This window comes from Clarias gariepinus, chromosome 9 (assembly GCF_024256425.1).
Source record: "Clarias gariepinus isolate MV-2021 ecotype Netherlands chromosome 9, CGAR_prim_01v2, whole genome shotgun sequence".
Classification (NCBI taxonomy): domain Eukaryota; kingdom Metazoa; phylum Chordata; class Actinopteri; order Siluriformes; family Clariidae; genus Clarias; species Clarias gariepinus.
The window spans coordinates 14,644,260-14,668,472 of record NC_071108.1 but is presented as its reverse complement, the minus strand read 5'-3'; the positions used below and the strand labels follow the sequence as shown (position 1 = coordinate 14,668,472).

Below are 24,213 nucleotides of genomic sequence, written 5' to 3'. Positions count from 1 at the left end.
GACCTTTGGGGGTGTGCTGCGGTGTCTGACACCAGGACACAAGAGGCAGATCTCCTTTGGGTGCTGTGGGGTGGCTCTGACTTGTTTATCTGGTAAATTTTAACAGAATTTTCTATAAATTTTCTTCTTACATAAGAAAAAAAGTGGCGGAGAGTTCCAATGCTTTTCGGCTGCGCTACGTTTATTCACAGGAAGATCTGAATGAATGTTTTGAAAAAAGAACTGATAAAATGACCACCACCAAAGGGTCAAGTGAAATTACTTCTAGACACAGGTAGATGACATTCCATGCAGAGTAATTCCCAACCTGTGTTCTTATGTTAATGATAGCCTCATACTAAAGTGAGTTAGAGCAGCTGTAATTTGGAATGAATGGGAATGTTGAATATAAAATTGATGTAAAATGTATGCATTTTACAAGTTACATTTCACCATGCACTTAAACAACACATCAGTGATCATAGATTAATAAGAGAAGCAAGCACTTCATGTTGCGAGCATGGGCTGAGCTGCTGATACCACTGCAAAAGGTCACACATTGCTCTGAAGTCATCATATCAAGTTACAGAGCGACACGCCGCTCTTGTAAACCGACATTTGAGTGTGTCAGGCTATATTTCATGTAAGGCGAATTCCACCGTTCAGACCACCTCTATTTGACCTCTAATGTAAGAGACACCTTTTTCTTATCTGTCATTGTCAAAGGTCATCAATTTTTATTTTTTTTTCCATCAGGTTTTACTACTTTATAAACAAGACAAAATTCTGGAAGTTTGACAAAAAAGATTCTACGAATGTTATAGTATTGTTCTGATAAGTCAAAGTACATTTTAAGATTTTTTTTATTTCACATTATTTTTCCTGTTGTACAACCTTCTAAATAACAGAAGACATTCGTTGTGATAATACATAATAAAAAAAAAAAGTTTAATTGAACTGAATGTATGGTTAGGGGGATCATTGTAAAAATAATAATTTGATATTGAATACATACTCGGCCTCTGGTTAGGATTACAGTCAGTCTGTGAAATACATGCCAAAACCAAGGTTAAAAGCATAATCCAGAATCGGTATAAATAGTACAGTTTTAATAAATTTGTAAAATGATCATTTGATCAGCATTTCTTACACAAATACAGTATGTGCAAAAGCTAATGTCAACTGTTCGTCACAACAGTACAAGGAGAGGAAAGTCTGCCAGACACAGACAAGTGACAAAGAGGGGGAAAAACGGTAGCTATCATGCTGTAAAGATCATTAAGTTCTGGGTTTGATGAGTATCAAAAATTATGTCAATCACATGCCCTGACCTTCACACTTGCCAGATCTCATTTGATATGATCGACAGCACCAACATCAAAACACCAAGGGAGGGGATATTTTTGGTTAAAAGAAGAATAAAAAAGCCCCTGATGGCTTAACAACTTTCTATCTTTAAAAGTTTTTTTCTTTAATACGTCACTTGTCTGTACAGATTATTACAAGTTTTTTGCTACAACATAGGAAATAATTAACACTGAGTTATTTAGAAAATAGAGGTTCATTTAAACAGTACAGTCAGAATGTCGATAAGCAGTCAACTGCCTGCACTCTGCTACAAAATTCAAGTGAAGATTATAATGTAAAACTCAGGTGTGATTTTTTTTTTTCACAAAAGGTCTTTCTTCATCATCTTGGGTATTAGCAGTACAGTTTTGCCCCCTGTTGACAGGTTAATGAAATCAAAGCTGCCTACAAGTAGTTTTTCAGATGCATCAAACAAAAATAGATTGTATATAATCATTATTAGGTTTAACCAGCAATCATGTAAAACTGTACTTTTTTACTGTAATTTATAATACTAATGCACTTGCCTGTAACCTTACTGTTTTTTACTTTTTTAAAAATGCCTTCTCATAAAAATAACTAAACTATAAAAAATTTCAGTTAAAAAAAAACCCCTGCCAACCTTACAACGATGGATATCTTTGACTATTGATGGAAAAAAAGCCTTTACAAAGAACTGTACATTTTCACATATGTATGTAGTAAAATGTGACCTCTTGGAACCATGACGAATGTCAGGGACAATGCTAAAATGTGATTAAAAAACAAACATACAAACAAACAAGAAGAAAAAATATTCTGAGAAACAGAATTCTGAAATAGTATTAAAAGTAAAATCAAGAGTGTCACACTCCAGTTCTACTGCTAAAGCCCATGCAAGTGCTGGGAATTAGCTGAAAAGAAGAATTAGAGGACTTAAAAAAAAAACAAAAAAAAAAAAAACAACAACACAAAAACAAACATTCTCTGGTCTAACATGACCTTTTACATATAAAATTTAAAAAATAAAAATACTGCTATGACACAGCAGGACACAGTTTGAGTGTAATCATGGATAATAATTTTTACAATTTGGTTGGAATGTAATGAGATTCTGATATTTTTCTTTAGAGTCACTATTATTTTTTGTGATAACATGGCATGACACACCCCTCCAGTCCCTGGGTTATCTAAAACAGATACTTTCGACATGTTGGCACACCACATTTACACTCTATACGCATGCGTTTCTTAGGAGAACCTGGGAGTCCCGTAAAACTGAAATTAGAGTCCATCTTTGTGCTTTCTGCATCTACTGGATCAACTGGAAAGAAAAGAAGTAGAATAAAAGTAGAGGTTTAAAAATTATTACTGACAATACATTCTCTCCCACATGCAAACAAAATAAAGCATTTATTTATATTAGTGGTGTAATTGTCATATTCAAGCAGTACTGTGTTGAAGGTTCTAGTCGGTGCGCATCTGATGTGATCTGAGTAAATATAATCTATTTTAACTGCCGAGTAATTTTCTCCGTCCATTTTAAATATTGTTTTAAGACTATTTTTTTTTAATTTCCTAATTGAGACTGTACATGTTCTTATTAGCGTTGCCCCAAAAAAGAGTATTAACAATATGCCGTCTATGTGCATTACTTTCTTTCTTTCTATGACCACTATCTCTGCTGTCTACCTCAGGAGAAAACTTTGTACTGGTTAAATTTTTATTGCTGTATGGAACTCTATTTTATTCAATTCCTATTGTTGTTGAGCAAAACTGAAAGAGGTATATTATTTAACACAGGCTCTTTATTTCCATTGCAGCATTTTTTTACACAGAGATTGTAGACATGTCTTTACATTTTATTTTTATCAAAGTCTGTAAAAGTGCTCCATATCACTCACCCTAGATCATATATAAATGCATGCAGATTTAAATCTTTTTTTTTTTTTTTTTTTAAATCATTAAAGCTATTCAAGTGTTTAAACCAATACTAAGATAAAGCAGTCTATTTCTCTTATCATACATAATGTGTGCAGCCTTGATTTACAAGATTTAGCTGCTGCCTTTGCGGATAACTTTTCATACTCAGATTATTCACAGTGTGTTGTTCTTAAGGGGAGAATAATATTTGTTGTGTTGCAGACATTCCCAATGTGTTTTTGAAGTTTTTCCTTTGCCTATTACAAATTTTATGTCTTTAAAAGAAACTTTTCCCAGCTGGGAATGGCATGTTGATGTGGCTGTCGAATTATGTATTTTGCATCATCACAATAATATTGGTTCATGTGATTGGCCACCTGAGAGACAACAAATCTGTAAAAATTAGGCATTCCTTGTGTGTTTAGAAAATTATAGCCAGTTTGCCACCGGTTAAGTTTGTATGCTAAAAAGTTAAATGAATCAAAATAAAAATAAATAAAAAGATTTTTTTTTGTTTTCAGTATACTGAAAATATACTAAACTGTCTCTAAACGAGGTATCAAACCTTGTGTACTTTGCCTACCAACTTCTGGGTACCACTACACCAATAATTCAAACTTAATAAATGTTTTTATAATTACAAATCAGGTAATTAGCTTGTAATTGTGCAAAGTTTTCATATAACCATCTTAATCAGTCCATCTTTATCATACCTTTTTCTTCTCACTGATCCCTTTAAAACAACATTTTACTCAATTTAAAGTATAAATCAAAAATATTTGATTTACCTTGTATTAGTAATAGTGTCTGGGATGTTCAGATAAATTAAATAAATAATAAATAAATCAGGAGAACAAATATCTGATTAAACTGTGAGAGGCATTGTAAAAAGCCAGGGTCTTCAGGCTTATCTGCTTATCAGGTTTATTACAGCCAGAACGGAGGCATGCTTAATAGCTGACTGAAGATTAAAATTAACTGATTACAAAAGTGCTTGGTTGGCATGAAAGCCAGGAGTCAATCCAACCCTTTGCAGATAAGATTAAAGTCTCCTGAGTAAGAAGAGTGAAAATATATAAACAAACCTAAAAAAAAAATTAAAAAAAATTGGAAAGTCAAATTTTCAGGCATTTTTTCCCCTCTTTGTGATAGGAAAGAAGTAAGCTTTTAGTACATACTTTAATTTAATTCTAGTTAATGTTAGCAAATATTCTTCCAAAAGAATCTCAATAGTATATTTTGTACCAAGTTTTCCAAAGTCTTTCATTCTATAGCTTTAACCATGGAGAGGGTTTAGGTCGGTTTAAAAAAAAAAAAAAAAAAAAAGGTAAATGAAACACTTACTCTGCATTTTGTAGTCAAAGGTGAGCTCCTCCCCTGGTTTAATGGCACGAGTGGCAAAGAAAGCTATCCGTGGCAGTCTTTCATCCAAGTTTTCTATAAAGACGTTATATACCTGAAGATTCGGGTCACACTGCAGGAATAATACACTGTGACTTAGTAAAAAACTAAGTGATACAACAACAACAAAAAAACAGTAAACGTGTAGCAGCATCAACTGTTGCCTACTATGATATACCATATACAGTTTATATTTAAACACTGAAATTGAACCTTTAAATTAACTAGATAAGTATAAGTTCCTAAATACTGACTAAAACCATACATTTATAAGCAGTTTTAAACCCATAAAATTAGCTAATTATGGTTATTACTAATTAGCAAGTTAACTGCTAATAGTAATAGGAAAACTGAAGTAATCTTTAGTTAACTAAAGTAATCTTTAACCCTAACATTTGCAACATCTTGCCATTTGATCTATAACACGCTTGTTGCAGATTCAAAATCTCTTTAGTTAACCTGGAACCATAACCAATATATAGTAAATTTTGTTGTTGTGAATGTGGAACAAATACCTCAGTTGTTTCAAAATGTGGGGAAAAAATTTCACACTTACACTGTGATTGACGAAGTGAGAAATGTTGCCATAATGAGCTGCATCGACCGTATATTCATCATCCACATAATCCAGGTCAAACAGGTAGGTGGTTCCTTCTCTGTCATAGACGTGACCTCGTCTCTCAGCTTCTTCTGTAGTGATGATCTGAATTGCGAAATTACACATACATGCTTTTAGAACCTCAGTTACTCAAACAATCTGGCAGGAGCTGGCGAATTGTAAGGCGTTCACACAAGTGGGCGTCTATTTGATAGGGATGGAAATCAGCGCCCCCCGATACGATTTTATCACGATAATAATGTGCCGATTCAATTCGTTTCTTATACATTTTAATCAATTTCTCATTCTAATAAAAGATGGTGATTGTCAAAAAAAAGAATACAATCTACTTAAAAATTTTTGCGACTGAACTCATGAAATCATGAGACTGTGGGTTTTCTTCCACTTTTAAATGCTACCAAAAGTGTAGTTATTGCAGGTCGGAACAATAGTTCTGCTGTGAATAAGAAATTGCTGAAACACTGAACCACACATGCCATAGCAGAAGTCATTAAGGCATAATAAGAATAATTCAAAACTTTCGCTTGCATTTTGTCACTTGCAACTAAGGATGGGACTCATGAGGGACAACCTGATACGATATCATGATAAATAGGGGCAGACTGTTTATTTAATAAAATCAGTGTTGTGATTATATAAGCATTATGAATTTATTAAGATTTTGATTCAAAAAATTAATACATAAAAATAATTAACACAAAATCCTAAGTAAAAATAAAACTAATTAACCTGCACTTTACCTTTAAAAAAAAGTAAAAATAAATCCCGACAGATAAGTGTTTCCGTTTGCGCACGCAGGCGCTGTGTATGTGTGGGCGCTCACCCCTCCCCCTTCTCGTCTTACAGTTAGCCTTCCTCCACTCTTTTCACACACATGCGCGCACACAACGGAAACACTGGTTTATTGGAAAAATTAACAAGAAATCTCTCTAATGACACTCATTAGAGCGACACACTAACGCAATCACTGCTGTAAAGTAAAAATAAAACAAATTAACCTGCACTTTATATAGCGACAGAGCAGTGTTTCTGTATAAAGCAGAGAAAATGAGTGTGTTTGTGTGTGTGTATATATATATATATATATATATATATATATATATATATATATATATGTGTGCGCGTGGGGGGGGGGGTGTTGAGGGGGAGCCTCGAGCAGAGAAAGAAAATGGATTTTTAACCTTTCTAATGAGACTTGCTTTTACTTTACACGCACGCTGTACACACACGCATACAGACACAAAATAAATATTTCACCGCAAATAACAAATATTTCCATCTCAAAGTTAAGGTTTAAAGAAAGACAACTTTTTATATTTAAGCACAGCCGAAGTGAATTAATGGGGAAACAAACAGACCGTTACCTCTCCTACGTACTCCATGACAAAGGTGTTCTTTCGGATCCGCTCCATGGTCCGTACCCCCCAGCCCCTTCCGTTGTCTGTCCTAAAGATGCACAGTGAATACTGAATGCCCCTCTGTACCACTCTGTTGGCGCACTCGGGCCCGCAGCGACAGCGCTTGTTGCATTCGTAGATGGGTAGTCCAGGCCGAATGCGCACTTGTCCTGAGTCGTTGTAGGCAAACTTGTGCTGTGAGGCTCCGGCACAGCAGCCCTCCACAGGACTGTTTAGGCAGTCTGTACACTCACAGCCAACAGCCACCTCGTTAAGAGAGATACCATCACCCACCTTATAATCACTAATATAAGTGAAGTTCTTTGGAGGACCCTCCATGTCCACCACATTTTCCACAAAGATTCGACCCTTGTCTGATCCCAGGCTGTTCAGGTGATTCTGCCAGAGTTTAAGGGTCTGCCTCAGCTTTGCTCGCTGCACAAGATTTGAGACAATGGAAGCATCCAGTTTCTTGGGGACGTTGCGCTTTTTTAACCGGACCATCTCGCGCATCAAATCTTCCCAAAACTGGTGAAGTAGATCAGTGCATTTTAGGTTCTTCCGTGGCTCCCACGAGTTCATTGACTCTGGATAGCCCTTCCATTTGACCAAGTACAGCTCCTGAGTGTGAGAAAGTCCCATGTTAGTCATACGCTTTTAATAGAAATTTATAAGTCATTAAATAGGAAGGGGATGAATCATACTCAAAGTGTGTCGACTTACACACAGTCGACTTGACGTTACAGTGACAGATTTTAGGAAAAGCTCCTGTCTCGGTTATGCTGTGTTCGCTTATCTACTCTGAGTCACTGCAAATCTGTACCAAGTTTTTCTGACTCATCACCTTTATCCTAACATGAAGCGTTTCTATCCTGGTGGGAGTGATGGCCTCCATGTCCAAACTGCAGGGCACAAGGACTCACTGAATGGTTGCAAGAATATGACATTACATGCTCTAGCCTGTTCTGGAGAAAGTAGCATTGGCACCAACAATAACACATCTGCAGAAAGGTCTAGTTAAGCTGCTCTGGTGACTTGTTGTGGAACATCACCTTAAACACTGTTTGTGTTTTTTCTGTTTCATTCAACTTGGCACTTACAGTATGCACGACATTTCATCTCATATTAAGCGTTTGGGTGCTGCAAAGTCAGAACAACACTGGTAAAGCTGGTAATGTCCTTAGTTTTGATTATAAAATACTAAGACAGTAAAAGAATACTGTTAAAATAGGAGAATTTCCATTAGTCAAAAGGACTAGTTTCTATTCTTGAGTTGGGTAACTTAAAGTTTACAATTTATTATTAATTGCTGTTTAAAAAAAAAAGTAAGCAGTCTTGGTCTACTGATTCTAGACATCGAGTAGTCATTTCTACATAATAACAACTCAATGTCTGTAACTCTTACCTGTGTTTTCCCATCAGTGAACATTTTTCTTTGGTAGCTGCAAAGGTATTCCACTTCATATTCACAGAGGTTGTTCTTGTTCACACCCAGTTCTCTGCATTTGACTCCTTCTTCTCGACAAACAACTTCCAGTTGACTGAAAGTAGCCAGACATGCTACTGCACACTCTTTAAAATAAGAGAGAATTTAATTTAAAATCACTGCCAACTTTAATACAAGCACCTGTACACCTACTTATTCAAACACTAATCCAAGCATCTAATTAAACAGATACGGGTCAAGAGCTTTAGCTGATGTTTGCACATGTTCACTGTTAACAAGAATGGGGGACACCAGATCAGTGACTTTAACTGTGGAATGGTGGATGGTGCCAGGGTGTTTTTTTTTTTTTCACTTCTCATTCCTTGTGATACTCACAAAATTAGTCCTAAAGTCAACGATAAAGAAAAAGGAAAAAAAAAAAAAAAATGCACTAATCGCAGTAGTAAAGGACAACAGCTAAACTGGTTCTAGTTGATAGGATGGCAATTGTAACTCAATAACAACCAACTAGTTTTGGAAGTAGGTTGCAAAGATTTAACTATCATCCCGATATCATCAGCAACGGTCCAGAATTTTTCCTACACTTCTTCAACGTTGGATTTCTCTGACATTAAACATTGCAGGAATATTATAATCTTACTGAGTTATATAAAATACAGTAGTGGTGAGGAAAAGAATTCACAAATGTATATTTTTAAAATACAAATAAACAAATGAAATATAGACATGACATAAAATAACTACACTATATGGCCAAAACCATACAAATACCCAACCATTACACCTTAGGTACAAAGGTGGCCAAACGTTTTGAGAATGACACAAATATTAATTTTTACAAAGTCTGTATACTGGTACATGGAATACTGTATAATAGGTATAATTACAACACCAACAGTAAGGCATTCTGAGACCATTCATGTGTGGTAGAAAATTTTTTATCAACATGTACCTACTCAAGGTCGGCTCAATGTGTGTACGTACAAAAGAAAAACAGTGTACCCAGAGAGGAGTGCAAAAACTTGGTAAAAGGAATGTGTATTCGAGCAACATCTTATCTCTGTGTGTGTGTTGCTGGTATCTTTGCTCTGCAGAGCGAAATGGGAAAAGAACTGAGTATAAAAAGAGAGCGTAAGAAAAAAGGGGGCAGGAAGAATTCCTGAAAAAGAAGGGTCAACACTGCACACATTGACTCCTTGCATGAAAAAACTTTGACACTTATAAAATGCTTGTAATTATACTTCAGTATACCATAGTAACATTTAAAAAAAAAAAGAAAAAAAAAAAAAAAAAAACATCTAAAAACACTAATGCAGCAGAGTTTGTGAAGATTAATATTTATGTCATTTTGGAAATTTTGGTCACAGCTATATAAGAGCTTGTTGGACATCCCAGTCCAGAATAATAAAACTCCATCCCTTTAACTGCCATATTTTAGTATCTCCGTAGTAATTTGTGCCCATTCAGTCAAAAGAGCATTTGTGATGTTGGACAAGTTCACATTTCACTTCATCCCAAAGATGGTGAGTGGAATTAAGGACAGGTTCTGTGCAGACCACTAGAGCTCCTTCACACTAAACTCCTCATGCCACGTCTTTATTGAATTCACTTTTTTCCTCAAAGGTACAATCATGCTAAAACAGGAAAGGGCGTTTCCCAAACTAATGCCACAATGCCCACTTCAGACACACTTTGGGATTGCATATAGTGATCTTAGTAATCATGTCACAGGATGGCTGCTCGACCATGGAAACCCAATTACAAACAAAAATAAAAAATAAACATTATGAATTGTGCAATTATTACAAAGTGTTTTACCCCATTGCTGGAGGCTGTTTTTGGCAAAGAGTAAAGAGTGAAAGAAAACTCCCACAATGTGGAGTGTTTTTTTCTTTAAGGTATTATCATTACACTACTGTTCCCTTGCAATGACACCACCAACAAATAGGCAGTTAAATTCACTGGTAATAACTTTCCCAACATTTAGTTTTATTTGACTGTGTCAGTTATTCGCTACACCCCATTATGCAACAGAGAGAGAACAGATTATTCTTTTCTATGCTACGCAGTCAACTCTCAGCCCTGCACTGTGTGTTTGCCCAGCTGAGCTGTTGTGGTTCCTGGATGCTTTGGTTACACAATAATATCACTTACAGTTGACTGGAGCAGATCAAGGAGGGGAGAAATTTCACAAACTGACTTGTGGTAAAAGTGGTATCATACGACGGTGCCAAGTTACTAAGCATTATGACACATTCTACTGCTTTTATCTCTTTTCTAAACTGAATTTTTTTCAACCTTAACCTTACAGCTGAATTTTAATACCTAAATTTAGGAAATAATAAAGATGCTATTTTTAAGAATTGAAAATATTTTTGAACAGCAATTTTGTACGGTCAATATTTTTGCATTTACTTAAATGCTTTTTTAAATACTTGAATTGCGTTTTCATTTCAAATTTACAACCACAATAAATTGCAGTTACAAAATTTTGCAATGCAGAAAAATTCTGTCATTTTTATTTCCACAAGGTTCGCATAGGGGAATTTTGGCACTGTTTTACCTCCATATACTACACGCTACAATACATGAAACAATGTGCAATGTTTAATTAATGTCTTAATTTTGTTTTGTAGAATACAGCTAACACTGCTTCATCCTCTGTATAGTGTAATAAGGCGAATTCAGGTATACTGGGACATTGGGTAAACTGGGACTAATTCCTTTCTAGCCTTATGAATAAGTAAAACTGTGTTTGACTAAAGCCTCAAAGTGCAACTGCATGATATACAGCAAATAGTTTGATTTAATGGATGTAACTTGTTATAAAGGGGTGCGGTCCACATTAAACAGGAAGCTGACCTAAAAAAAACAAGGTACAAAAAAATTATAACAGCCTGGGTTTTGTGTTTATTGATTTTCAAAACGGTTGCATGTATATCGCATTCATTACTTTTCTCTAATTTTCCTCTTTTATAACTCAACAATAACAATTTTATTGCAAAGTAGAATGGCACCAAAGGACAGTGATAAAGCTGCGTGGAGGAAGTGAGAGAGATAGAAAGTGTTCGCAATATGCATTCAGATATTTCCTTAGTCTACAATATTCAGATAATTGCCTACAATTAATGTTTAATTCAATTCGTTTCTTGTTTTATTGATAAAGCGCTTTTAATGGTCATGTGCTCTTCGCAAAGCAGTTTTTCAGATTAAGAAAATATTAGGGAAAGAATTTGAAAGGTGTGAGGACATTTGTACAAATCATAAATGTTTACTGATTCTTTTCTCATTTTGCTGCAACTGCAAGAAATAAGTAATTTTACAGTGTGATTTATAATTCATTAATTAAAAAAAAAAAAAAAGTTGGGAATAATTGGGGAAAATACTATTATTGTATTTTCCTGCAGCCTAAATCTGTGAAACATGTCTTACACCAGAATGTGACTCAGGTCAGCTTGTACACATGTAGGCATTTTCCCTTAGTCTGTTTTCATACCATATATAAAAACAGTCTCCTTTGACCAAAGATTAATACCAGTGTTTTCCTGCTTTTGAGTACAATATACACATTTAGTTTTCATATCTACACATTGAGGATTATGGAAATGTATCACGTGTTTGTTTTAAGGCAAAAAGCTTAATGTAAAAACTCACACACATGTCGCATGAAGTTAGTCAGACCGTCGGTTAGTTTAAACACAGAAGGGAAAGTTAATCTACACGAAATCCACACAACTGCCGAAAGCTCAAGCATGATCCAGCTAACAGGCTAACAAACAAGAACAAGGACTTTGGGAAAATGTTACCGAGATCTCTCTGGCTCACTGATCTCGTATTACATCGCATATCCAGTCTATCTAAACATAACCTGCTCCAAAAAAATAAGACTGAGTCGGTTTAAACTTTAATCTTGAACAGGAAGTGTGTGATTCTAAAACTCCAGCACAGTTACCGATACACTGAACCACTGAAACCGTATAACGTTACACCACAGTGTGACTGGAACACTAACAAGCAACGCACTCCGCTTTACCTCACACTCTTATCAGAATGTCGCCATTACTTTATTCTACACCTCAACCTGAACCGCGCTTATCGCAAGTATTTCTAATTTGTTTAAAAATGTATACGAAGCTAGAGTTTTAGATTCATTTAAGAAAACAAATTCGTACCTTTCAAATTTTCCGCCATCTTCCAACTACCGCCAAAACTGTAAAGTTAAAAACTCACGCGGTGATTGGATCAATGTGCCATTGACCGACAGCCATATCAACCAATAGAATTTGAGTATAGATAAACGACACGTATCACGTAACGTGGAGAAGACTTGTCGTTGAGTCTATTATTAGTCCGGTAAATAATTTAATAACCTAATTTATTAATGCTGTAAATTAACTATAACACACACGCATACACACACAAATGTAGCATTGGATGAAGCATGGCGATTTTAATGATTACTATATATTCTTTATTAAAGTATAGTACAGAAAAACCGTAACCCTTGCTTTTGTTCAACACTACACAAATCTGATCATTTTGATTCATACACGTTTGCTTACATTTCATATACATTTCCATAAAATTCTGAAAATATTATGTAAAGCTGCTAAAAAGCGCTACACATAAAATTTAATTGAATTAAATTGAAATATAATAATAATAATAATATGCTGGCCTGCTTTTAGTTTTCGCTATTTTCTTTCATTCTGAACCATAAATAAAGTACTGTATTTTATTTTGTAGCTTAACATATAGCAAATTTTGTCCATTACGGATATGCACACAATATGTAAATATGCCTGAAACTGTAATTTATATAAACAGTGTACCCGAATTGAATACCTATAAGCTATGGTTTTTACCACAACGCACTCTAACATCTGGTGGTCAAATGTTGAATTACAGATTGTAATCTACTGCGTATCAGTGGGGTTCGGGTTTTTAGAAACACTAGCCAATAATCACCAGTGGCGTGGCATGGGGACATTTATTTATAGGAGACAACTGAGAAAGATATCCATGTCATTATTTTATCATGATTTTGTGTTGTACAACGCGCGGCGCGGTGGACTAGTGGGTAGCACTATCACCTTGCACCAATAGGGTTCGAATTCCGCCTCGGGGTCTGTGTGCATGAAGTTTGCGTGATCTCCCCGTGCTCAAAAACATGCAGATTATGCTAACCGGCGTCCCCGATTTGCCCATAATGTGTATTTGTGTGCCCCGCGATGGATTGGCACCCTTGAACCCTGCCACCCTCTCCAGAGGATAAAACATTATAGACAATAAGTGTGTGAGCGAGTTAAAACCTCACACCGGCTATCTGTGACAGACAGTTTCATCAACCAATAGAATTCGACTTTACACATACGCCACACGTGACGTAATAACGTAGTTAGATGTCCTTCAGTATGTGTGTACTGCTTGACAAAATAAAAACTTAACATAAATGAAGCCTTTTATAAAACAAAGTGTTTTTAATTACTTCTTATACAATGCATTAAAGTATTACAGAGAAATTATTGTGGCTGTTGACAAAGTAATAACGTCGAATTAATTCATATAACACACTTTGGGTTTCTTTTATTTTGAAGAAGAAACTTTAAAACCTTAAACGTTCCTGTGATTTGACACAGCGCGAGCTGTTCAGTGTTGTACAGTGCTGTAAACTGACTGACCGGCACAGGTGACTTTATTTACCTTTATTATATTATATGACATGTGTACTATATATAATTACTTTTCTTTTAATATTAAAATAATGTTTTGTTAGTTAATAGTTAACTGTCTGTGGAGAGGTTGTAGATTGGTTTATTAATTCAGTGTCATCTCACTGGCGAAATGTAGGTCTCGATGTGTTTATTAACACTTTATAACATTCCTGCTCGTCCACTTTGCTATTTTGCGATACCATTAAATCATTTTCACACATTTTGACTAAATTTTCATATTCATGAATTAAACCTCACATGTGTTTATTATTGAAGTAATAAGGAGGACCAGTAGTGTTGGTCAGGATGCCGCAGCTCGGGGCGGTAGTGTCGGTGTCGGTGTCGGTCCTGCTGCTGCTGCTGCTGATGTGTGAGGAGAAGTGCTTTACACACGCTGATAAGGTAACTCACCTCAAGCTAACACTCACACGCCTCTCTCCTTTATATTTAGCTCGTACTATTTTAGACTATACTCTGAGGCTCTAAAATTCACAGAGTTTATTTTTCGCCTCTGAGGCGTAAAATTTCAGACTGTTGTGGAAGAATGCACTACAGTTCATCGTCATCTTCTATACTGCTTATCCTGTACAAGGTTGCAGGGGCCTGAAGCCTTTGGAATACGAGATTTGGGCACAAATGCAGGGCACACACTGGACAGGGTGGCAATCCATCACAGGGCACACACTATGGGCAAATTGTGAACTACCCTAATCTGCATGTCTTTGGACTGTGGGAGGAAAGCAAGCCAAGCACGGGGAGAACATGCAAACTCCACACACACACACACACACACACACACACACACACACACACACACACACACACACACAGACCTGTGGCGGGACTCAACCCGTCAACCCTGGAAATGTGAGGCTTCCCCTGAAAGTGTGAGGCACAATGCTAATCGCTTCACCACCAGGTGGTGTTGGTGGTGGTGGTGGTGGTGTTGGTGGTCTTTCGGCTTGTTTCGGCTTTCACCACACCAGGCCCTTCAATCCACACACAAGCTTGGCACAGGTTTTATACTGATGCCCTTCCTTAAGCAAACCTCCCATTTTAGGCTTGGGACCGACACTGCATCCAGTGGCTGGGTTGGGGTCTTGGCTGGAAATTGAACCCGGGCCTTCCGCATTGCAGGCGAGACCCCTACCACTAAGCCAACAATGCCCTTACACCACCAGGGCTAGTTTTTAGAAATATAAATGATACATTATTTACTTATTATACATACTTTACATACCCATCAGACACATATGTCGGTTTTTCCCACACATAAGTCACACATGAATGTCTAGTATGTTGTAGCATCAAAATCTGTTCCGGCATGACGATGCACCTAAGCACAAAGTGAGCATCATGACACAGTTCATGTCAACTCACTTTGCCCGCACAGAGCCCGGGTCTCAATTCTTTCGAACAGCTTTTTTGCTGGATCAAAGTGCTGACTGAGCTCCAGGCCTCCTCACATGACTGACCTCTGAGCCTTTCATTAATGCTCTTATGGCTGAAATAAGCACACATCCCCACAGCCATGCTCCTACAGTATCTCTGGAAGGAGATGTTTTCAAAAAGCACATACTGTAGCTGTTTGGCTGTTTAGGCTACATTCACATTATAGGACACAAGCCAGTTTGTTTGATTTCAACATTCAAATTACAGGTGACTAATTGGATGCTCACTAAATAGGACACATGCGCACATTGATTCATCTTTTCCCGTGCCATCTGGGTTAAAATATGTTAAATTTGTGCGGCCACTCATTCATTTTAAACCACAGATGCGATTTTAACAAAAATATGCTTGGGATTTTGTTCTGGACAGCATGCAGTTAGTCAGTCAGGTGTATTTGTCAAGGTCCAGAAGAAAGAAGAAAGCCAGTGCTGACTGATGACATCAACGCCATACACATACACAGGGACAAAAAGTCACATAAATCCAACCTTAAGTCGGACATATGTGATATGTATTTAATCAAAAAAATATAAAAGTTAACTTATATCTGATCTAAAAAAACATCAGAATTGTGTGTTCTCTCATACTCATTCATTCACTCATCGTCTATACCGCTTTATACTGTATTCAGGGTCACAGGGGGGCCTGGAGACTATCCCAAGGGACTTAGGGCACTAGGCAGGGGACACCCTGCACCAGAAGAATCTGTAAAACTGTGTTCCCACTACAAGGTTTGCTTACTATTTACCATTTATGGTATTTACGGGAATCGTTATATGTACCGCAGTAAAGATGGGTCCACATTCACATATTTCTGTCACAGATTTATACTTACTCAGATTAGTACGGTTTTCTGTTTTCTGCAATTAAATTTTAAGCTCTAGTCTACAGCATTTCTCTATTTATTCTGTTGTTTTTACAGAGTATTGAAGATGTGCGCTGCAAATGCATTTGCCCTCCATACAGAAACATCAGTGGCCACATCTATAACAGGAACGTCACCCAAAAGGACTGGTTTGTATTTATCAAAGATACATGCAAGTCAAATGTGCTCATCACACTTTTGTTTGCATGAGTGTAAGCTTACTTTCTTTTCATGTTTCATTTATATGGACATCTTTCTATTAAACATACAGTAACTATATTATTAATCAAGTTAATATGAGGCAATATACAGTGGGGGAAATAGGTATTTAATCCCCTACAGATTTTCTAAGTTTGCCCACTTAAAAAGAAATGAAGGGTCTATAATTTTTATCATGGATTTATGGTAAAGGATTGAGACAGAATATCAACCAAAAATCCAGAAAAAGCACATGATACAAATTTTATGAATTGAGTTGCATTTCAATGAGGGAAATAAGTATTTGATCCCCTACCAACCAACAATAATTCTGCCTCTCACAGACTGGTTATGTGCTCTTGTGGTACACATATTAATTTAAGAAGGTGCTCCCAACAACAATGTGGTATGTGTATAAAAGCCACCTGTCCAGAAAATCTCTATCCTTCATTTAAACCTTACCACCATCGGCAAGACCTAAGAGCTTTCGAAGCAAGTCAGGAACAAGATTTTAGACCTGCACAAGGCTGGAATGGGCTACAAGACCATCAGCTAGAAGCTTGGTGAGAAGGAGACAACTGCTGGATCGATTATTTACAATTGGAAGAAATACAAAGTAACCATTAATGGCCCTATATGCAAGATTTCACCTAATGGTCTAAGAATAATCATGAGAAAAATGAGAGACCAGCCTAGGACAACACGGGAGGAGCTTGTGGATGATTTCAAGGCAGTTGGAAGCACAGTCACCAAACAAACCATAGGTAACACAATGCACCTGCATGGATTGAAATCCTTTAGCGCAGCAAGGCACATGTACGAACAAGTCTGAGGTTTGCCAATAAACAGAGAAAGATTGGGATAAACTGCTGTGGTCAGATAACACCAAAATTGAGCTCATTGTCATACATTTGACTTGCTGTTTTTGGAGAAAGAAAAATGCTGACTATGACACTAAAAACACCACAGTCCCTACAGTCAAGCACGGAGGTGGAAACATTATGGTTTGGGGCTGTTTTTTCTGCTAAAGGTACAGATTGACTTTGTTGCACTGAGGGCCATTGGATGAGGCCATGTGGATGGCCAATTTTGGATGTGAACCTCCTGAAGATGGGTTTTGCATGGGTCTTCAAGCATGAAAATGACCCCAAACATACTGCCAAGGCAACTTAGGAGTGGCTCAAGAACAAGCACATTAAGGTCATGTAGTGGTCTAGCCAGTCTTCAGACCTTAATCCAATAAAAAATTCACGGACAGAGCTGTAATTTCAAGTTGCCAAGCAACAGGCAAAAATCCTAAAAACATTTAGAGAAAATCTGTAAATAATAGTGCATGTGTGCAAATATGGTAAACAACTACAAGAAACGTCTACCCACTGTGCTTTCCAGCAAGGGTTTCTCTACCAAGTACTAAGTCATGTTTTGCTTGGGGATCAAATACTTATTTCCCTCATTGAAATGCAACTTAATTCATAACATTTGTATCATGTGATTTTTCTGGATTTTTGGTTAATATTCTGTCTCAATCCTTCACTGTAAATCTATGATAAAAATTATAGACCCTTCATTTTTTTGTAAGTGGGCAAACTTAGAAAATCTGTAGGGGATCAAATACAAATTATTTCCCCCACTGTAATGAGTGAAGCGCTTTTTGAAACTGACTGTAGAAAAATATATAGCCATAAATAAAGTCTGTTTTCTTAAACGCTCAGTTTTCTACCTGTTCTTTACATAAACAGCACATACTCATTACTTGTGTCTATATGCAGCACATTTGCAAATAAATGTTGCCTTCCTCTTTTTCTATTTAATTCTTTACACACTTCCTTTAGTACTTTTTTACCAGTACTTTTTTTAGATAAAAAAAAAAGTACTTTCCTTAGAGTACTTACCTCCAGTACTTTCTTTAAATTTACACACGACAACAGCATGTAGATTAAATGGATACAAGGTTAAATTGCTGCATGTTGTATGCGTAAAGTATGATGTACTATCCACACATGTGAAGCCAATTTAGCCTTTGCACTAATATTACATGTCCTGTTACTGCTTCATGGATTAGTTTCAGTGACATTTTATGTTCGGGCTGCTGAAATCTGCACTTATTTGACAAATAAGAGCAATTATACGTTAATATCATGATTGAACACTTGTTTGAGCTAGTTAGATTTGTAAGTGATGTCTTACTGGGATTGAAAGTCATGTGTGATTGTGGATAAAGGTGAGATGTAGTTCTGAGCATGATTTGTGTGTTTGCAGTAACTGTCTGCATATAGTTGACCCCATGCCAGTGCCTGGTCATGATGTGGAGGCTTATTGTCTACTCTGTGAGTGCAAGTATGAGGAGCGAAGCAGCAATACCATCAAGGTATACTCTACCGCCACATATGAGCCCCTACTTATGTCATTTGTCTTAATACATGTGAAAAAGAATTGATCAAATTACGATCCATTATGATCAGGATTTGTAATGCTAACACTATCTCCAGAAACACTAGGAAATCCAAGGCTACTAGGGAAAAAAGTTGTTGTTTTTTTATTCACAAAGTATAACAAGAAGTAGTAATTTGTGTAACATACCACTGTTGAAATTTTGCAGTTTCTCAACCTTGCCTGATTCCCTCAGTTTCATAATTAGGGTTATCCAGATGTCTTTTGGTCTTTTCTGTTAAAGGTTTTTTTGTAATGTGACTATGCTAAAGGAACGATCCACTAAAACAACAGTGTTTTTTCTAAATATGGAAACTATTAGTAAAAGATTGAATCCTACATATAATAATATAATCCTACCTGTATCCTTGTCATACTTACTATTTGAAAATCTTACATTATGGAAAAATGCACTGGACATTAGGGGTTCAATGGAACACAAAACTCTTGGTTCAGATCAGAAAATTTTTTGTCAGATTAGCAAAAAGACAAGGACACACATTTTTTGCTTTCCATTTGTTTCTTATAAAACCTTACATTCAAAGCAATAAAGAAATAAATACATTAAACAAAAAATTTATATGTTTAGATTTTATTTTTGATGTGGAAACATAAAGTTTTTCTTATTCACTATTCTTGAAATGATGAAGGTGTTAACCTTGTAAGGCTGTGCAAACTTGAGTAACCAGTGTTGCCAGATTCGGTGGGTTTCCCTCTAATTTGGCTGCTTTTTTATCATCCTTGGTGATAAATATTAGACTAGAGTTCAGTTTATTATTATTATTATTTATGTTTTTTTTTTTTAAGCGAGCGTGTGTGACAGAGAAGGAGTTTGAGCAAGCAAAAATATATTTTTTTTCCTTTAGGAACACTCAGGTCTCAAGCATCATACCAAACATAAATAAGTGCAAAGGCAGTAAAACTGTTTCGTATGCCAAACGGTGGGGAGGGGTCCATATGTATCACAGAAATTCATCACACCTCTACTCCCTTTTCCTACACTTTTGGTTAAATCCAACCAGGATAATAAATCACTCTCTCCAGACTGGATATGTTCCCGCTACATTGAAATCTGCTATCATCACACCACTTAAAAAAAAAATCCACCTTAGATCCAGAAGTACTTGCAAACTGCAGGCCCATTTCTAACCTCCCGTTCCTTTCAAAAGTGCTGGAAAAAGTAATTGCTGCACAGCTTCAGTCTCATCTAAAACAAAATAATTTGAGAAATTAGAGGCTGGTTTCCGCCCCTGCCACAGTGTGGAAACAGCTCTGGTTATAGTCACAAATGACCTGCTGATGTTGGCTGATGCTCATTTTCCATCGCTTCTCATCCTGTTGGACTTGTCTTCGGCCTTTGATACTGTTGATCACAACATTCTTCTTCACAGATTACGTCACACTGTTGGACTCTCTGACTCCAAAAAAACTCTCTGTTTACTGGTTCTCATCCTATCTTACTGAAAGAACGGAGCATGTTGACCTGGGAGAGGCTAAATCCGCTACACACAATGTCACCTGTGGTGTTCCTCAGGGCTCTGTGCTCGGTCCTATTTTGTTTATATATATGCTTCCCCTGGGCTGTATCATCAGCCAGCATGGTATTTTATTTCATTGCTATGCTGATGATACTCAGCTCTACCTCAGAATAAATTTAACCTCCTCCTCTACTCTGCCATCATCCACGTTGACCATCTGTTTGGAGGAGATAAAGTCATGGATGAAGCAAAATTTCCTGCAGCTGAACAGCTCTAAGACTGAAGCTATTTTAGTAGGCACCCCACACCAGGTTAGGACATCTAACATCACCAGTATTACCCATTGTCAGCATCCGTTATAATCCCATTGTCAACAACCGTTATAAACCTTGGGGTTAAAATGGACTCTCATTTGACGTATGAGGCTCATGTCAAACATCTGTGTAAAATGTCTTATTTCCACTTCAGGAATATTGCAAAACTGCGTCCAGCACTCACTTTTGCTGATGCAGAGAAGTTGGTCCATGCATTTGTCTCCTCCAGGCTGGACTTCTGCAATGCACTTCTCACTGGGACTACTGGAAGACCACTTCAAAAGCTGCAGTATATTCATAACAGTGCTGCTAGGATCCTGATGAAATATGATCATATTGCACCCATTCTTAAATCTCTTCATGCATCAGTACATCTTTTGAAACCTCCTAAGACTTAAGACATACTATGGGAGATAAAGCCTTTTGCTCAGCTGCACCTAGACTGTAAAATGCTCTCCCTGAGTATCTGAGGACGCCACAGACTGTTTAACTGTTTTAACGCTTTAAAATCTGGTCTTAAAACTTATCTTTTTCTCAGAGCTTTCGGGTCGAATTAATTTGTAGCACTTTAAAATTTGCTTCAATTATAAAGTGCTTTATAAATAAAATGTATTATTATTATTATTACTACCAGATGGCAGGGGGATGAAGTGCTGCTGAATGTCAATGTGCACTTTTTTAAACACTAGAGTGTGCCTCTTATTGATATAAGTATTTATGTCTGATTAGAAAAAACTTTGTTCATTCTTAATGTTGCAGTCTTTCTTAGTCCTATATCTATTTTCCAGGTAACCATAATCATTTACCTGTCTGTGGTTGGTGCTCTTCTACTGTACATGCTGTTTTTGCTTTTGGTGGAGCCTCTGATTCGCAGATGCGATGCGTACAGACAACCACTGCAGAACGAAGATGACTCGGAGGTACAGACTTTAGCAGGCTGTCTTTATCTCACCCTGCTGGTCTCAACAATGTCTTTAGTACATTTAAAGCAGTTCTAATGACTTTTACAGCCTGAGTAATAACTGATTGTATCTCAGTACTGAGATATTTTAGGTAAATGTAAAAATAAAACGACAGCTATGTGCATAAAGATTAAAACAAACAAGAACACTTTCAGAACGAGAGTGAGCTGCATTCTGTACTGCACCTTAATGCCTCACACACACAGCACTACTGCTGCTATTGACGTGCTGTCAACACACACTACGAGCCGCTGCAGTACCTCATGAGCTTCTCTTATTAAAGGTTTGAAGGACTACACAAGTTAAACTTAGTTACATGTAACATTTGCTTAACAGGATTCAGTAATGGGGTTTTGTGTTATGTAAGCCAAAAGAAAATTTGCTCGCTATATGGAGCTCAATACAAAATTACCAAATAAACAAGCTATTGAAAACTTCATCTTCACAGCTAGACTGGAATTATATCAACCATAATGGGATTTAACATCTAAAGATCGTTTAAAAAAAAAGGTGGGCACATTCAATTTTAAAATGCTCTCCTAGTTGTACATTGAAGATAGATTTTATGTTTTACCATATACATTACAGTATATGATTTGCTGTGGTGACCCCTAAAAGGGAACAGCCGAAAAACAAAGAAGAAGATTACAGTATATGACGTGTTAGTCCCATATGCTGACATTGAAGAAACAAGAAGGAAAGGCTTCACTTGAGATTTGCTCTTCATTGTTGTACAGGATTTGAGAGCCCCAGGCCGAGGGAATACTGTGCTGGAACGGGTGGAAGGGGCTCAGCAGCGCTGGAAGAAACAGGTTCAAGAGCAGCGCAAGACTGTGTTTGATCGCCACAAATTGCTCAGCTAAACTCAGAGCTACAGTGACATTTAGAGCAAAGGCAAGCTGAATCTCCTGAGTTTTATGATGTATTTATTTATTCATTCTGTTATTTAGGAGACCAAATATGGCTTTTGTTATTAACAAAGCTTTTTTTGCATAGCATTCTGTTGGCTGTTTAAAGCTCCATTTTAATAAAAATGCTTAAAATTCTATTAAACTAAAATTATAAATAAATTATACTTGTAATCTAACATGGATAATTACTAAGGTGGGCTGCTTAGCTTGGAAGTATAACTTATATCATAAAAACAGTGAAAAAAGTTTGTTCATATTGTCTTGTAAAGTAATGGACATATAGAGAACACTGGCTTTCTCAGCTTTTTTGGTTCCAAGCAAAATAGTTTAAGCAAGCAAATGTAATAATTAAGCAACATAGGATTTAAGTGCATGTTACATGCATATGCCATTTGTATATTGTTATGTTTTCAGGAAGACATTTGTTTTCTTTTTTTAGTTCATGAGCTTTGTAAGTAAGATGGGTTCTAGAATTTGCAACGATTATCGTTTCTAATACTATGTACTGTAAGTGGTGATTGATTTCGCACCAAATATTTACTGATTGCACTAAATGTTGTCAATATTCCAGACTGATTTGCACTTCTGTAATTCTTTGTTGAGTAATATACATGATATGCTAACTTTGTATTTTAAATAATTTTTTTGTTTAGATAATTTATCTGATCGATTTTGCTGGCTATGCTTTAACATACTGTATATTATTTTCCTAAGACCTTATCTTACCTTGCTCTTTTGGAATGATTGTCATTATTTGGTAGTTTGGACATGTAAGTTACAAGTTTATTTGTTACACCTACATTGTTAATAATTATTATATGTCTGAGGAATTTGTGGGTATACAGTATAGTTTTATTTCTGTTGGTATGTACAATTTCTCAGTCTCCTCTACATTACTTTGCACTTGAAATATCGGCCATACACTTCAGTTTGTCCCTCTAGGGCAGTCCTTAAATTATTTGTAAAACATTGTTTACCTTTTAGAAACAATTGCACGATCTGTGAAAATTCCTTTTTTCTAAGAGTGTAGCCCCATCAACCTGTGGTTCTTTTTGCTGTCCTTGATATACAGTATTAGTCCCAGTGCCTTGGCTTGATGAGGATGGATGACTGTAAGTATGTGCTCCTTGGTAGGCACCCAGTAATGGGCCCAGATGTACCCAATAAACATGCAACAAATATGTCATTCACCTGTTTCAGGAAATATCCACTTGTTACTTTCCCTTTAAATTCAATAAACACAATCTAAGTTGCATCCTCGTGTAGTATTTTTGGCTTTTATTGCATAATCCATTATAAATTCAGTACTAAAATAAACCAGGTATATAATCTCACATACAAGGTATTATAAAAAACAAAAACAATGTGCAGCATACACAGATCAGCCATTACAGTACAACACAAAATATGAAACCCAGAATTGTTGAGGTTTCCCTTGTGCTGCCCAGAACTGGCCCATTGGGGCATGACTCCACAAGACCTCTAGGGGTGTAATGTGGTGTCTGGCACCAGGAAGTTGGCAGCGAATACTTTGGATGCGGTGGGCACAGAAAATCGATGTATAACTGAATTGGGATCTGGAGAGTTTGGTGGCTGGGGGTCAGCAGCATCGGGATCTTTATCTGCTGGGTTTCGTGTGCGGTGGGCTGCAGTTTGCTCGGTGTTTTGATGCCTTTCTATTGTCACCATTGACGTTGGCAATTTGTGCTGCATTGACTTTTTGGTGGTATCGGACTGGGCAGGCTGGCCCTTGCTCCCCATAAGCATAGATGAGCCTTGGGTGTGCATTATCCTGTA

General features: G+C 36.7%; 2 protein-coding genes across 2 annotated transcripts; one reads left to right on the top strand and one right to left on the bottom strand.

Annotated features, from left to right (window-relative positions):
• Positions 1 to 916: 916 nt before the first annotated feature.
• Positions 917 to 12,294, bottom strand: suv39h1b (SUV39H1 histone lysine methyltransferase b). Its single transcript, XM_053503239.1, has 6 exons — positions 12,265 to 12,294; positions 8,051 to 8,217; positions 6,613 to 7,266; positions 5,186 to 5,332; positions 4,573 to 4,702; positions 917 to 2,629 (listed from the first exon to the last, which is right to left on the bottom strand). The coding sequence occupies exons 1-6, from the start codon at positions 12,281 to 12,283 to the stop codon at positions 2,496 to 2,498; spliced, it is 1,251 nt and encodes a 416-aa protein (XP_053359214.1). The 5' UTR covers positions 12,284 to 12,294; the 3' UTR covers positions 917 to 2,495.
• Positions 12,295 to 13,720: 1,426 nt separating this feature from the next.
• Positions 13,721 to 23,661, top strand: tmem9 (transmembrane protein 9). Its single transcript, XM_053503340.1, has 6 exons — positions 13,721 to 13,781; positions 14,083 to 14,208; positions 16,181 to 16,272; positions 18,581 to 18,689; positions 21,332 to 21,463; positions 22,243 to 23,661. Exons 2-6 carry the CDS (start codon positions 14,113 to 14,115, stop codon positions 22,366 to 22,368), a joined length of 555 nt encoding a protein of 184 aa, XP_053359315.1. The 5' UTR covers positions 13,721 to 13,781; positions 14,083 to 14,112; the 3' UTR covers positions 22,369 to 23,661.
• The last annotated feature ends 552 nt before the right edge of the window (positions 23,662 to 24,213 follow it).